Raw genomic sequence first — 15,043 nt, forward strand, 5'->3', positions numbered from 1 at the left:
GTATGCCCGAAGCGGCGTAGCCGGGGCGCGCCTTTTCCCGCCCTAGAGTGGGTTGGCCTAGACACTGACGCGGCTGGCCACGCCCTAGGGGCAGGCAGGGGCGGGTTTACGCCCGCCCTGAAGACGGATAAAAGGAGAAGCAAGATCCGAAGGCATCCTCTTGTTCCTGTGCTCTGAAGCTGCACCTCCTCGCTGCACGTGAGCTCGAGACGGAACGAAGAGCCAATTTTGAGCGTTGTAATCGTTCTTGTTTGTTTTGCAGATACTCTGTTGGAGAATGCCGAAGAAGGCGGGAAAGCGCATGACTACTGAACAGATGCTGCGCGTTCTCATGAAGGAGATGACCGACCTAAAGAGGCGAATGGATAAGAACGAGGAAGGGGGACCGAAACGTCCTTTGGCGGGAGCAGCCCCGGGGGGGAAAAACAAGAGGCCCAGGAGGGGAGCAGCGGGAGAAGACATCCCGGGTCCCAGTGCCCAGCTCGAGGCACCAACTCCCGTGCCGAAGGAAGGGAATCCGATTCCCGTTGTGGTCACCCCCGTGTCTGAGGAAGATATGCCGCCCGAGCTGGCAGCACAATTGGCAGCGTGGTTGGGAAAAGGTAGCGAGGGCGCCACGGCTGTCGACGCGCAGGAGCTAATGAAGCAACTGCGTGAGTCACGGGAAGCAGTGAAGGTGTCCACGCCGGCTGCAGCAGTAGAGAAGCCACAGGGGACGGGTTCAGTAGCAGAGACAACGCCCGGTGCAGGTAAGCGGCCATTGCCGATTGCGAGGGATGAGTCGGCACCCTCTCGTAGGGAAAAATTGGGTCAGCATGTTCCTTTGGCTATTAAGGAAAAGATATGGGCAGGGGAGTACGTAAACGTATTCTCGTTGCTTACTGATCACTATGAGATGGAGCATGTCAAGGGCCAGAAGGAGCTCATGCATCCGAGTGTTTGGCGCGCAAAGATGGCCGCCTTTAAGGTAAATGAAAACATTGGCAATTGGGGCCAAGCGTGGGGGGTTTTTACATCGATCTTGGGGGAGCGAAGGCCCGATCTGTTACCCGAATTGCCGATTTATCAGTCACGAATCATGGGGTACTCGGTATCACACGAGGGTAATCATTGGTTCTGCTATGATAACCTGTTTAGAAAAGCTAAAGAACATGATAAAAACTTAACATGGGATTGTTATGATTCTGTGTCATGGTCCAAAATGAAGGAGACTGGTATGTTAAAATTGCCATTAGTAGGGAGTATCGTTGGCGAATCTTCCCGCCAGTATGCGGGGACGCCCTTTCGGTCAGGTGCGGGTACCGACAATTACTCGAAGCCTGCCGGTAACACAGGAAAAAGGGGGGTTTGTTGGAACTTCAACAGGGGTAAATGTACTAGGCCCCAGGGATCGTGCAAATTTAGACACGAATGTAGTGGGTGTGGGCAATCATCCCATCCCGAGTCCACGTGCAGAGCCAAAACGGGTGATAACGGGGGTAGAGGAGGCGCCAAACAGGTCTAACATAGTCCGAGGGGCGCCTTTACCTACCCCGATTGATACCTTGGCAATGATTCCTTGGCTCAGTGAATACCCGGATCGTGCTTCTGCTGGGGTGTTGCGGAACGGGTTTTCTGATGGTTTCCGCATCCCAGTGGGGGACTTTCAAGGTGCAACGAAATGTAAAAATCAGCTATCGGTCTTTCAGCATACGACTGTGGTACAGAATAAGATCAGGAAGGAGGTTACTCGAGGTCGAGTCGCCGGTCCGTTTAGTGTACCACCGGTTCCTAATTTTGTTTGTTCCCCGTTAGGTGTGGTCCCAAAGAAAGACCCGGGTGAGTTTCGGCTGATACATAATTTATCAGCCCCACGTGGTCTTTCCGTAAACGAAGCGATAGACCCGGAAGTGTGTTCGGTGCGGTACGCATCCTTCGATGAGGCCGTAGCCATTTTGAATCGCCTGGGGCCCGGGGCGCTGATGGCAAAATCTGATATCGAGTCAGCGTTCCGGTTGCTCCCGGTACATCCAGACGATCAGCGTCTCTTAGGTTTCATGTTTCAGGGTCATTATTACATGGATAGGTGTATGCCGATGGGGTGCTCTATATCTTGTGCCTATTTCGAAAAATTCAGTAGTTTTCTACAATGGGTCTTCACAAGGAAGACGGGTTTCCAAAGTGTGATGCATTACCTTGATGATTTTTTGTTCCTGGGGGCAGCCGGGGACCCGGAATGTGGGCAGGCTTTGGCACAGTTTTGTGTCTTGATGAATCATTTTGGCGTGCCATTGGCACCAGGTAAGACTGTGGGGCCTTCCACTTGCCTCGAATTTCTGGGGATCGAGTTAGACTCCGCAGAAGGTTGTTTTCGTTTACCAGCTGACAAAGTGTCAAAGTTCAGGACATCCCTGCAGATGTGTATAAGGGGACCTAAGGTTAAGCTGCATCAATTACAGCAGTTAGTTGGCCAGTTGAATTTTGCCCTGAGGGTTATACCAATGGCCCGCCCCTTTTCCCGTTCGATCGCTCAAGCCATGGTCGGCCTGAAGGAGTGCCATCATCGCACAAGGCTCTCGGCAGAGGTCCGCCAGGACATGCGCATTTGGTTGGCATTTCTGGCGGATTTCAATGGTCGAGTCGTCTGGAACAAACCAGCCGTGTCCTCTGAGGAGCTGGGGCTGTGGACAGATTCGGCAGGGAGCATAGGTTTCGGTGCCATATTCGGCACTAGATGGTCTGCACAAAAGTGGCCGACATGGTGGCATGACAGTGGAATGACAAGTAACATTGCTTTCCTGGAACTTTTTCCCATTTTAGTGGCCCTGAGAACTTGGCCCGAAGGGTTCAAAGATCACTCTGTGGTATTTTGGTCCGACAATATGACCGTGGTCGAGTGTATCAATAGTCAGGCAGCACGATGCAAATGGATTTTGAGACTGCTCAAGGAAATTGTTTTACTTTGTATGCAATTGAATGTGCTATTCAGAGCAAGACATGTCCCAGGGGTAATGAACCAGGCGGCTGATGCACTGTCTCGTTTTCGTATGCAGGCTTTCTGGGGTTTCCTTCCCACAGCGGACCCGGAGCCGGCACCCTTTCCCGAAGCTCTCTGGTCTCTCGGTGCCCCGAACTTCGTAACCTCGTGGGAGAGAGTTTAGCACCCAGGACGAGGAAGGCATATGAAGGGGCGTTCCGGTCCTATTTGGCCTTTTTGGGGACTGATAGGGAGGAGCTTTGGGGCCAGGAGGAGTGGGTGGTGGATTTTCTGATGTCCTTACATCGGGTCGGGAAATCGGTGGCCACGGCTCAGAGGCATCGGGCTGCCATTTCCTTTGTTGCTAGGGCTCACGGGATCCATGACCCGACAGCGTCTTTCGTTGTACAGAAAGCGCTACGGGGGTGGCAACGCCTTGAGGGTCGCAGAGTAGATGAGAGGCGCCCGATAGGTTTGGATAGGCTGGCCCAGTTATTATCCAGACTCCCTGCTACGTGTTCATCTCAGTTTGAGACAGTGTTATTCCGAGCCGCTTTTACGCTGGCATTCCATGGGGCTATGCGGGTAAGCGAATTAGTGGCAAGGAACAAGCAGGATGTGACAGGAGGATTGTGCCAGGAGCACGTCCAGATCAGAGGGGAGACGATGACGGTCTCATTTGTCAGGTCCAAGACCGATCAAAGTGGGATGGGTGACTGCGTAATCATACGCAGGATTCCCGGGTCCTCCATGTGCCCGGTAAGGTGTCTAGAAGATTATTTAGCACGTAGGGTGGCATCATGGGGGGGGACCTTGTTGAGACACGCTGACGCCACCCCACTGACAAAGTTTCAGTTTCAGCGGGTGCTTGCGATGTCGATTGCCGCTGCGGGCTTGAACCCGGGCGAGTTTGGGACCCATTCCTTTCGGATAGGGGCTGCTACAGAAGCTACAGCCAGGGGTCTGGATGTTGAACAAGTTAAACGGGTGGGGCGTTGGTCCTCCAATTGTTATAAAAGGTATGTGCGGTTGCACATGTTGTGAAGCTGTAGCAATGTACTCACGCTTCTTGTTTTTGTTTGGTTTTCAGTTACGCAAGCCTACGAGGCGGGGCGGACTTTGCAGTCGACCCTACACCGGGCCAGCGGTCAGACATCACCGGCTGTGAAAAAGGAGGTGTGGGTTGTGGGCCACTCATACGTGAGACGTGCCGCAGACGTATTCAAGGCAGGTGATATGATTCACGTAGCTGGGGAATACGGGTACAGTGTGTCCTTCTACGGAAGAGGCGGTCTCTGTATTGACCAGTTTCAATCATTTTTTGAGGGTTTGCTAGGGCGGACGAGGTCACCGCCGTCTGTAGTGATAGTACATCTTGGGGGTAATGATTTGGTCACCACTGGTAGACGACTTCTTCTTGAGGCGATGCTTTCCACTGTAAGTTGGTTAGCGAGGAGAGTTCCAGGGTGCACAATTGCGTGGTCCCATATGATCCCACGAAAAGTGTGGCGGGGGGCTATTTCGGTTCCTGCTTTAAATCATTCTGTTAGGAAGCTTAATAACAAAGTGAGTAGGTTGTTCCGTTCCAAGACACTGCATGCTATTTCACATGGGTGTATTAATGATGACAGTATGTATTTGGGGGATGGAGTGCATTTGTCTCGGGTGGGGAATGAGTTACTCATAGGAGACTTCTTAGCATGGCTAAAAACGTTACACCATGACCTTTAGGTAGGAGTGTTGTGGGGGGTCCGGATAGCCGGTCAACTATCCGGCCTGTGGCGGTAAGGTCATGATCGGTGAGCACTATTTGGAAGATCCCTATGAGTGGGCGTCACCCAGCACGGATGGGAGCGCTCGGGAGAGGTGGCCATTGGCCCCTCAACGGGGAGGCGGTCCCTTCTAAGGATGGGTCGCCGAAAGAAGAGGAAAGGCGGTCAAGGCCCCTTCCTGGGTAGGAGGGGTTACAGCCCCCTCCTGGGGAATTTCCCGGGGCCAGGACGTCTGCGACGGCAGATATGGTAAGTTGTGTGGGGTTTGGGGGGGGGTCTACGCTACCTTCTAGATACCTCACACGAGTCCTCGTACGACCTCTAAGTGGCGTCGAGTTTTATTGGGGCCCCCGTCAAGTCAAGGGAAATTGGTAATTGCACTTGAGGTACGCCTCTGGGCCGCCCCTCACAAGTGAGGGCGATATTTCTGGGTTAGGGATCTTGACACCGGTTACGACCTTGCCGTTGGCCCTTAAACGTTAGGATGTACAATTTCAAAATTTCAAGTAAATGTTTTGCAGGATGTTAGTTCGGCTAGGAGAACCTTTGTATTAGAGAATCTGTTAAGGTTAGCCAAACATCGCAATGTGGTAATGAAATTGTACATAATATGAAACTGTTTATTTAATGTTTTAATTTTGTTTCATATTTTAATAAATACGGCCGGGGGGGTTACTCCCTCCCGTCTTCCAAAGACTTCAGAATTGTTTCCGGTTTCCCATCCTTGTGGATTGTGTTGAGAGGGGGTGGCGGGTATCTCAGCCATATGGAAAGGGGCGACCACTCGGTCCCCCCGAACGTATGGCAGAGTACCACGATCCCCCCGGGAAGCCATCTTGGGCGGGAGGCGAGTCTCGGCTGGTATGCCCGAAGCGGCGTAGCCGGGGCGCGCCTTTTCCCGCCCTAGAGTGGGTTGGCCTAGACACTGACGCGGCTGGCCACGCCCTAGGGGCAGGCAGGGGCGGGTTTACGCCCGCCCTGAAGACGGATAAAAGGAGAAGCAAGATCCGAAGGCATCCTCTTGTTCCTGTGCTCTGAAGCTGCACCTCCTCGCTGCACGTGAGCTCGAGACGGAACGAAGAGCCAATTTTGACCCACCCACCAGCCCCTGATGACAGCAAGTGGTTTGAATAAAGTTGATGGATAACTCTGATTTTCGTTTACAGGTTGTGGTATTATCGTGATGATTTTGAGTATGTAATAAAGAATGTCGATTTGTGTTACGTTTTGCAAATAAAGAAATTCTGCTTTAGTGTTCATTGGTAAGCATGCTTTTAATAAAAGTATAGTTGCTACTGTATTTAGTTTAGTCATTTAGTTAGCATTGTCGTATTTATTTTGGTCGGGCGGTAAGGTCATGATCGGTGAGCACTAATTGGAAGATCCCTATGAGTGGGCGTCACCCAGCACGGATGGGAGCGCTCGGGAGAGGTGGCCATTGGCCCCTCAACGGGGAGGCGGTCCCTTCTAAGGATGGGTCGCCGAAAGAAGAGGAAAGGCGGTCAAGGCCCCTTCCTGGGTAGGAGGGGTTACAGCCCCCTCCTGGGGAATTTCCCGGGGCCAGGACGTCTGCGACGGCAGATATGGTAAGTTGTGTGGGGTTGGGGGGGGGTCTACGCTACCTTCTAGATACCTCACACGAGTCCTCGTACGACCTCTAAGTGGCGTCGAGTTTTATTGGGGCCCCCGTCAAGTCAAGGGAAATTGGTAATTGCACTTGAGGTACGCCTCTGGGCCGCCCCTCACAAGTGAGGGCAATATTTCTGGGTTAGGGATCTTGACACCGGTTACGACCTTGCCGTTGGCCCTTAAACGTTAGGATGTACAATTTCAAAATTTCAAGTAAATGTTTTGCAGGATGTTAGTTCGGCTAGGAGAACCTTTGTATTAGAGAATCTGTTAAGGTTAGCCAAACATCGCAATGTGGTAATGAAATTGTACATAATATGAAACTGTTTATTTAATGTTTTAATTTTGTTTCATATTTTAATAAATACGGCCGGGGGGGTTACTCCCTCCCGTCTTCCAAAGACTTCAGAACTGTTTCCGGTTTCCCATCCTTGGGGATTGTGTTGAGAGGGGGTGGCGGGTATCTCAGCCATATAAGACCGTCATATATTTCCTGCTTGTTCTACAATTTGCAAGTTCGGTGAAGCAGTTACATCGTTTTTATAGCTCTCTATTAAACTTATTTTTTTTTAATTTCATACTTAAATATTTGACACATAATGCCTTTCTATTTATCCTCCATTTAGGCAAGTTTCGAAGCAATTTAATTGACATATGCAAACTCATCTCATCGGATCTACTGTAGACACTTGATACATAATGTGCTTAAATGTTTCTTCCACTAAGGTCCATAGACAGGTGAATGCTATATGAAAAGCTCTTTTGTTCCTTTGTAATGCCCTCCCTACAATCTGTGTAGGACATACCAAATAAAAGGATTTTTTTTTCTAAACTCTACCACACACCAGTTTCTTCCCCTTTTTATTTTTCGTTCTTTACTCAGTATTCATGAGTTGTGTATCAATTTCACTACCTTCTTTCTCCCTATGCATGTTTACAGTTTTTTTGCACTTCTAGCACTTGTATACTACTTTTCTGCCAGCTGTGAAAAGGTTGAATTCAGATGTTTTATTTTCAAAAGTATTGTGTCTGGGTTGCTGTTTTATATCAACTCCTAAAATGTTTATCCCTTTTCATGATTTGCGCCTTATTGTCGTAATGTGAACGAGAGGTATGACACGTTTGAAGGTGTTCCTCCCCAGCTTTAAGCATGGGCAAATTTTGCGAATCTCGCGTTCGCAAATTTAGCGGATTTGCGAACTCGCAATTTGCAAAATCCGCAAATTCTCGCGAATTTGCGGATTTTTTTTTTGTGTTCGCGCGGGTTTCTGCCAGTTCGCGAGGGTTTTGTACAATTTCGCAAACGCGAACTTACCTGTCGGGTCGCAAGTTTTGCGAACTTGTTGTTTCTACGTGTCCAGCCTGTTTGGGACACTCTTCTTCATCACTGCCACTCTCTGTCACCACTGCCACTCTCTGACTACTCATGCCACCCTCTGGCCCACCCATGCCACCCTCTGTTTCATCACAGCACCCTCTGGTTGTCCAGACAGTGTACATTATTGTGGCAAAGCAAAGCACACCTTCCCTGCCTCAAGTGACCTGAATTAATTTGGGGCTGATTAATGTGTCACAGAATATTTTTTTAGCTGGCACCTGCTTCCTTAGTGCTTCCTGATTAGTGATCTTTTGCACTTGCTAAGTGCTTTCATTGTTGCAAAATTAGTTACAACACCTGCCCTGCCCCAACTGACAATAATGAATTAGGGGCTGATTAATGGATTTGAACTTCCAGCCTGGCTCCTGCTTGTCTCCCTTAGCTGTAATTCAGGACCTTTGTGGCATATGTGTAACTATTCTGAGGTTCAGAGCAGGGTCACATAATAGTTGCAAGTAGGCAACTGAACTCTGGAGGGGCCCCTCAGGAAGCACTACAGGAAATGGCTACTAATGATGAGCCTGAACTTTTGAACCTGGTAAGTAGTTTCAGTTTTGCTAAGATCGTATTTCTGCAATTTAGCGCTTATTCGCGGGGCGCGAAGTTGTACTGGGAAGCCGCGAACTCACGGGAACAGTGCGAGCAAGCCATAAAATCCGCTGCTCGCGGATTTGCGGATTTTGCGGGAGATTCGCGAATCTTGCGGATTGCGAATTTACCGAAAATCCGCGAGCGAAACGGATTTTCCGCCCATGCTTACCCAGCTTCTGCAGTTATTTTAAACTTGGCATTCTTTTTGTGAACCTCTTAAAAACTGCGAATCTGAGTCTGTTGTCCAAAAGCAGATTTACTACAGAATTCACAGGATTAGAACACTTTATTGCGGAAAATGCCTCCAGCAAAAGATTTTGCAAAATAATTATTTTATAAAAACCTGCCTTGTTGGCAAAATAGAAAACTCAACACATCATCAAGTTTATATTTAGACGCATAGTTAATTAAAACCAATGCAGATTAGAACAAGAATGAACAAGATACATCTTTTTTTAGACTCAAGTAAAATAAATATAACTTTTACATAATAAATCAAATTAATCAAATAGTAGTAAAAAAATTGCAAACAGTAAAATAAACCTGTAAACAAGCAGAAGCTAATATGGTTCTCAAATGCCAAGGGAACTTTGCCCATAGTCTAGCCCTTCTTCATGTCTAGCCTAATAGTGAGCCAGGTGCAATAGACCGTCAGCTGGAGAGGGATTTCCTGCCATGTGTCATTATCAAAATTATGCATTGTCACACGAGTCATAGCGATAGGGAGCAATGCGTGTGACCAAGAGATTTAAAAATGATAAGTTACAGGCTGATTGTTACAGTGGCGGCCAAGGATGCTGCAGGAACAGTGTCCATGCTGGGTCTTGGTCGTTTTTCTGCCAGTGTCAGAAGCTTTATTAGCTTGCGGGTCCTTTGACTTAAATCAGGATAGCACTGGTTGTCTTCGTATGTGGATCCCACATGTATTAATATGAGTTTTTAAGCAGTTGGGACCTCTCCTTCTTCAGGTGGATACAAGTGCAGTGCAGATGTAGCGTAACCTCTGTTTCATTGCTGCACAAGCGGCAGCACATTGAGGTTTGCCCTCTCAGCCATGGCGGAAGATGCAGAACAGACGGAAGAATGCCCAACCGGTATTTCAGAAACTTTTCCTATATGTTCCTGGGATAGCCCAGGTTAAAGTAAGTCTGTGGGCTAAGTGATTTGTCAATGTGTATGTATCAAGGACCCCCTGAATTAACGAATCTCACAATTCCTAGGCCAGGGAAATAAGCACGAATGAAAAGTAACAACCTAGGACATTTGGCGGTACAAATCACATATAGATCAAAAAAGATGTAAAAGTAAACTACAGCTGGCTAAAAAACAGGCTTTTATTAAACAATTAACACAATTAAAAAAATCATTCATGTAACATCAAATGACAATTATAAAATCACATTATGTACTTAACAATTACACATAGTAAATTCATAAACAGTTTTTTTATATAAAATATGGGGATAAGTGGCATGAAAATTCGGTCTCTACGCGCGTTTCGGCGGCCAGCGCCTTCTTCCTGGAGCAGCCACACAATATCTACAAAGTCAAGATGCATAAAATATAAATTATATCAATTCCAACTCGCAGATTAAAAGCAAGTTTCTAAACATTCTCATTAAGTACAAAGAGAAGCTTTAAAATTATTTTAGCAGCTGTAGAAAAAGAGAGGACAACTTAATAGTTTACATATGTCTTGTCATTTCCTTAAAGATTTAGTTCTGTCTCTTTTTGTAGGTTGGGGAGTTTTTAGAGAAAAGGTAAATGCCATTGATGGGCATTTGTGAAAAAATGTTTTCTCTGTAAGTTATCATTTATCTTTGGCACATTCTGTATTAGTCTATGTTGGATTTCTGGAGGTATTCAGGAAGTACAGAGTTGAGTAACCAATTTCCAAAATTACGCAATAGATACAAGAAATTTCAAATTAATTAATGGTATTCCTAGGTCTCAGACTGCAGGGATAAGCTTTTATATTAGATGGTTTAATACTTACTAATGGTTCGTTTTATCAAAGAGTTGCTTTAAGATAAATTTTCGTTCTCTCATTCGAAATCTTTTGATGATAAATGGATTAAAACTGAGGATAGAAAGGACAATACCATGTTTGTCTGATAATTATAATTTGCAAACCAAATTAGGTGTGTAATTCGGTGATTATTTTACCTGATTGTTTCGATGATTAGATAGTAAATCCCGCCAACCGGAACCCTTTTATGATGATATTGGATAAAATTCGTTCTTGGGTATTTCTGGATTTCTGATTGATGCCATGGTAGGGAGAATAAACATAATGGACGCTAAGGCGTTTTATTTATTATCAGCTTCTTTTCTTATATAAAGATGATCTATCTCATTATTTAACATAATTATTTGGAATATATGGGTTAACGGTTCTTACCTCCTAGACTTTATCTAGTTTACTTTGGGTTTGGTCAAATAGACTTCAAATTGATAGTTGGTCTATTGTTGGTATTTTTCTTAAGGATCTGATAACCTAGGGGAGTACATGAATATTATGATCAGTGGTTAAACATATGCTGTATATATAGTGGTAACTATGCTCCTTCTAGTAATACACCATGCCTTACCTAAGAAGAAGAAAGATGCTTGTCTTTTTCAGGTTTCAGATGTAGGAAGGATGTTAATCCTTAGGTGTATTCCGAGCAAAATTTTTTAAAAGATCTCCCTGCCTATGGATTTAAAAAAATGAAGGGAGACAGGTGTCACTAGAAGTTAAATACCCAAATCTACTTTTACTTCTCTCAAGTGATCTATTTTTGGGGGCTTGTGGTGAGGATCATACCTGTAACTGGTCGGCAGGGCTCCCTATGTCCGGTGGCGGGATGAGACGTCTTGATGAGCGGCAAGCGCGGGAAAAATGAAGGTCAGAAGCCTGTTTCCCAGCGCCGGTATTTATCTGGTCATTAAGTACTCTAAATTGTTTGCACCTGCAGTCACGTAGCTAGAACGTGAGGGTGCGGAGTTGCGGAGTTTTGATTTAGAAGTGGCGCGTTTGATTGGCATACGCTCGTTCGGTACTTGTAATTGGTTGTAAAGAATGTAAACATTGCCGAGCCTCTCAAACATGAGAACAACCAATTACAAGTACCGAACGAGCGTATGCCAATCAAACGCGAGTTTACGAAATTCCGCTTCCTTCACAGACCCAATCAAATAAGAGCTCTCTAAACTCCGCCACTTCTAAATCAAAACTCCGCAACTCCGCACCCTCACGTTCTAGCTACGTGACTGCAGGTGCAAACAATTTAGAGTACTTAATGACCAGATAAATACCGGCGCTGGGAAACAGGTGTTCTGGTGTGAACATGGGCTTCTATTGGAATTCTCCAGGGCATATTATCAAGCCCATTATCGCCGCTTTAGCAGCAGTTTTCTGCCGCTAAACCGGCGATAATTGTAACGCTGTTCTTGATAATATGCCCCATGGTGATTTAGTGTGGCACAGATATCAAAGATGTCCACTTGTTTTATGGTAGTGCACAATATTGTGGAGTTTTTCCTGGTGGTCTCACGTTTTATCTATTTTGTTTCCATAGGCTTTCATGCAGGGTAAATTGAGGCTGGCTGGAAACGCCCGTATGGCAATGAATTTGGAGAGTCTGCTGGTCCTAAGAGCCAAGCTATGAAGAGCTTTGCATCGGAGATGAACCCAGATCTGGGTGTCAGCCATCTCACTGGAATTAGCAGCTCACGGTTCTCTAGAATTTCCCCCAGAGTTCCTGAGCCTCGTGTTGCCTTGGCGATCTTAGCATTGCCTTACTGTGTTGCATAGACTTCTCCTTGCACTCTTTACAATTACTTTACTAATTAAAACCTGTCAGGACCAGTCTCAGAATTGCCATTAAAAATCAAGTCAATCTAAATCTGCTCACGATAAATTAATTATCAGTAGAAGCCATACATTATTGTATCCCCGTGGGAGAAACCATGGTTCACATTGTGCTTCACTTTGATTTTGAGAAAAATGTGTTTGCTACTAAAAAGCATGTTGAAACCTGAATGCACTTTCCATGAACTGGGTCCCATTCCCTTGTTAAAGGTTCAAGAGCATTTTATTCTGCGGTGGGCAAGTATATATTTGGCTCCTGCCATCCCTCCCTGATGATTATTTTTAATTATCCATTCCTGAAGCATCGTTTCGAAGGTGTGTCACATTTTTGGACAAAAAAATTATGAAAATACCGAATGCAAATAAAGTGGAAAAATGTATATTGTACCTTCTTTCATGAGACAAAAGAAAAATTGGTACAACGGTTTTGCAACGATTCCTTTCTAAGCAATTCATCTTAATTTGTGGAAGTGGATTTGACATTACTGACAAGGAACTGGAGTATTGTAACAAAGCAATTGTAAGAAAGACTGATATCCTATTTAACCAGGAAATTAAACACCGATTTAGAAGTAAATGAGACACTGGTGGTTATCTAAATATTACAGTACATCGGTGCTGTACACTAATTTTTCATTTATTTTCTATCTTGGAATAAAATATTCCTTATCAAATATTGTATATGAATTTCATTCTAATAATTAAGAGCGTGTACCTCAAACTGAATTTCACACAGCTCTGTTTTGCAGTTCTTTCTCCTAGATATTTTGCAACCTGCTTAAAGCCAGATTCTTCCTTTCTGTTGTACCATGTTTTGAAAATCACTTAGTTGTTTTGCATCTAAAACTTTATGCATGTACCATGAGACCCAACATTACTCTCCCCACCTTATATTCCCCTTTTGGCATGTACTAGTCCACCCCTTAATTCACCTTACAAATATGTCAGTCCCATTGTTGCTGATGTTTGTGTTGTATTATAGCATTTCTATAGTTCTTTCCTACCTCCTGTCGAGGCCTCAGAGTACTTGTAGGTGAATTGGCCCTGGATTTATAGCCAGATCTGTCCTAAATGGTTCCTCTTCTATTTTTAAATCCTCTAAGTTCCTTTGTGCTGTTGTGTTTGGTGGATGCTGACATTAACGGTATACAACTGTTACAACGAAGTTTTTACCACGCACTACCATTACAACGCAGGCATTACCACGCATACCATTACAAGCAGTGCATTGCGGGCGCGCAAGTTATAGTTAGCTGAAGTAACTATAACAGGGAATTTCATTGGTTTTATATGAGTGAAATGTCCAGCTAACTATAACATGTGTCAAACCTATGGTTTTTTCAGTGAATTTCATAGGTTTTTCAAATGCTTCTTCCTAACTATAACGTGGGTAAAACCTATGGTTTTTTCAGTGAATTTCATAGGTTTTTCAAATGCTACTTCCTAACTATAACGTGTGTAAAACCTATGGTTTTTTCAGTGAATTTCATAGGTTTTTTGAATGCTAGTTCCTAACTATGAAGGATATACCTGAAATAAATATCGACATACCAATCTTACGTGCACAACGGAGTGCACGCACCCACCTATTTATTTCATGAAAGCTTTCCAATTTAAACCTAATGAATTTCTTCATAGACCAATGAAAGAACTTATAGTACGTTAAAGACACTGAACCTAGGCTTTTTTTTTGTCATATAAACGTTTTAATTAAATGGAGCCGAATTTCTTTTTAATCGTTCGTGCGTGACTGGTTGTACACACCTTAATATTTAAAAAAATATATATAAAACGTTTTATAATTTAATAATTGTATACTTAAATCGAGCTCTAAAAATATGTGAAATCCGTATGTGTTTGAATTCACTTCTTTTCACGTTTTTAAACTTCGCTGAAGAACATCGCTACTTCCAAATCACGTTCGTAACTAGATAGTGTCACAGTCTACACGTCCTGAGAAGCGCATGTAAAGTCATGTGACTTGAAAACAACACTTCCAATTGGTTCTTAGTAGTTTCTATTCTGGAATTTACACGCAGCACTCCACCCACTTTCCCCACAATCTTTTCTACGCTCAAGAGACAACAACGTCGAACATCTTCCGGAAGACTTTGCTGAAATGGCTGCCGTTCCGCATTCATCTTCCGAATCTGAAGGAAATGAGCGACCACCTTTAAGAAGAAGAAAGGAATCTTTCATTTGGCAATTTTTCACTTATCCTGAAGATCAAAAGAAAGTGAATGCGCCAAAAGTAACCTGCACGATATGCAATTCGGAGCTCTCAAGGGGAAATCCAAATAGAAAATATTCCTTTTCTATACATACCATGCAGCGGCATGTTAAACAAAGGCACCCTGAGCATTATGCAAAAGCATCGACAAGAGCCCTGGCCACGCTATTACCATCAGAGGTGGCCAGCACATCTTCTGGTGGACGACCTGTATCTCCATCGAGTGCTGAGATGGACTTGAGACCATATCTTGCGAAGGTGCACATGAAATGCAACGAGTGTGGAGAAATTCTTTTGTACGGAGAGCAGAGCCTCGTTCTTATTAAACTCAAAATTGAAAGTCATAAATGCCCCAAGAAAAGATACATTTCTTCACTTCATTTTCATAGTATTACATACTGAAAAATGTCGTAGCAACTTTAAGAAATCGAAAGCATCATAACACTTGTTTCCAAAAAAAAAAAAAAAAAGTTCTTTTCAGAACTAACTCTTTCTACCAAAACGAACTCCAAGAGCATATTATGAGATGTTTTTCGCCGCTTTCTTTTAGTGCGCGACCGGGTGCGCGCACCCACCTATCGCGTACAGGACCTGAGACTCGCATGTGAAGTCATGTGACTTCAAAACAACACTT

The 15,043-nt window shown here is 44.8% G+C and overlaps 1 protein-coding gene across 1 annotated transcript in view; it reads left to right on the plus strand.

Moving 5' to 3' along the window:
• Positions 1–12,582, plus strand: part of LOC147747233 (sterol carrier protein 2-like) — a 120,381-nt gene extending 107,799 nt beyond the window's left edge. The window contains exon 5 of the mRNA XM_086952452.1: positions 11,887–12,582. Within this exon, the coding sequence (XP_086808578.1) occupies positions 11,887–11,976 (90 nt within the window). The 3' untranslated portion in view covers positions 11,977–12,582. The remainder of the gene's footprint in view (positions 1–11,886) is intronic.
• The last annotated feature ends 2,461 nt before the right edge of the window (positions 12,583–15,043 follow it).

Source organism: Lissotriton vulgaris, chromosome 1_1 (assembly GCF_964263255.1).
Source record: "Lissotriton vulgaris chromosome 1_1, aLisVul1.2, whole genome shotgun sequence".
Classification (NCBI taxonomy): Eukaryota; Metazoa; Chordata; class Amphibia; order Caudata; family Salamandridae; genus Lissotriton; species Lissotriton vulgaris.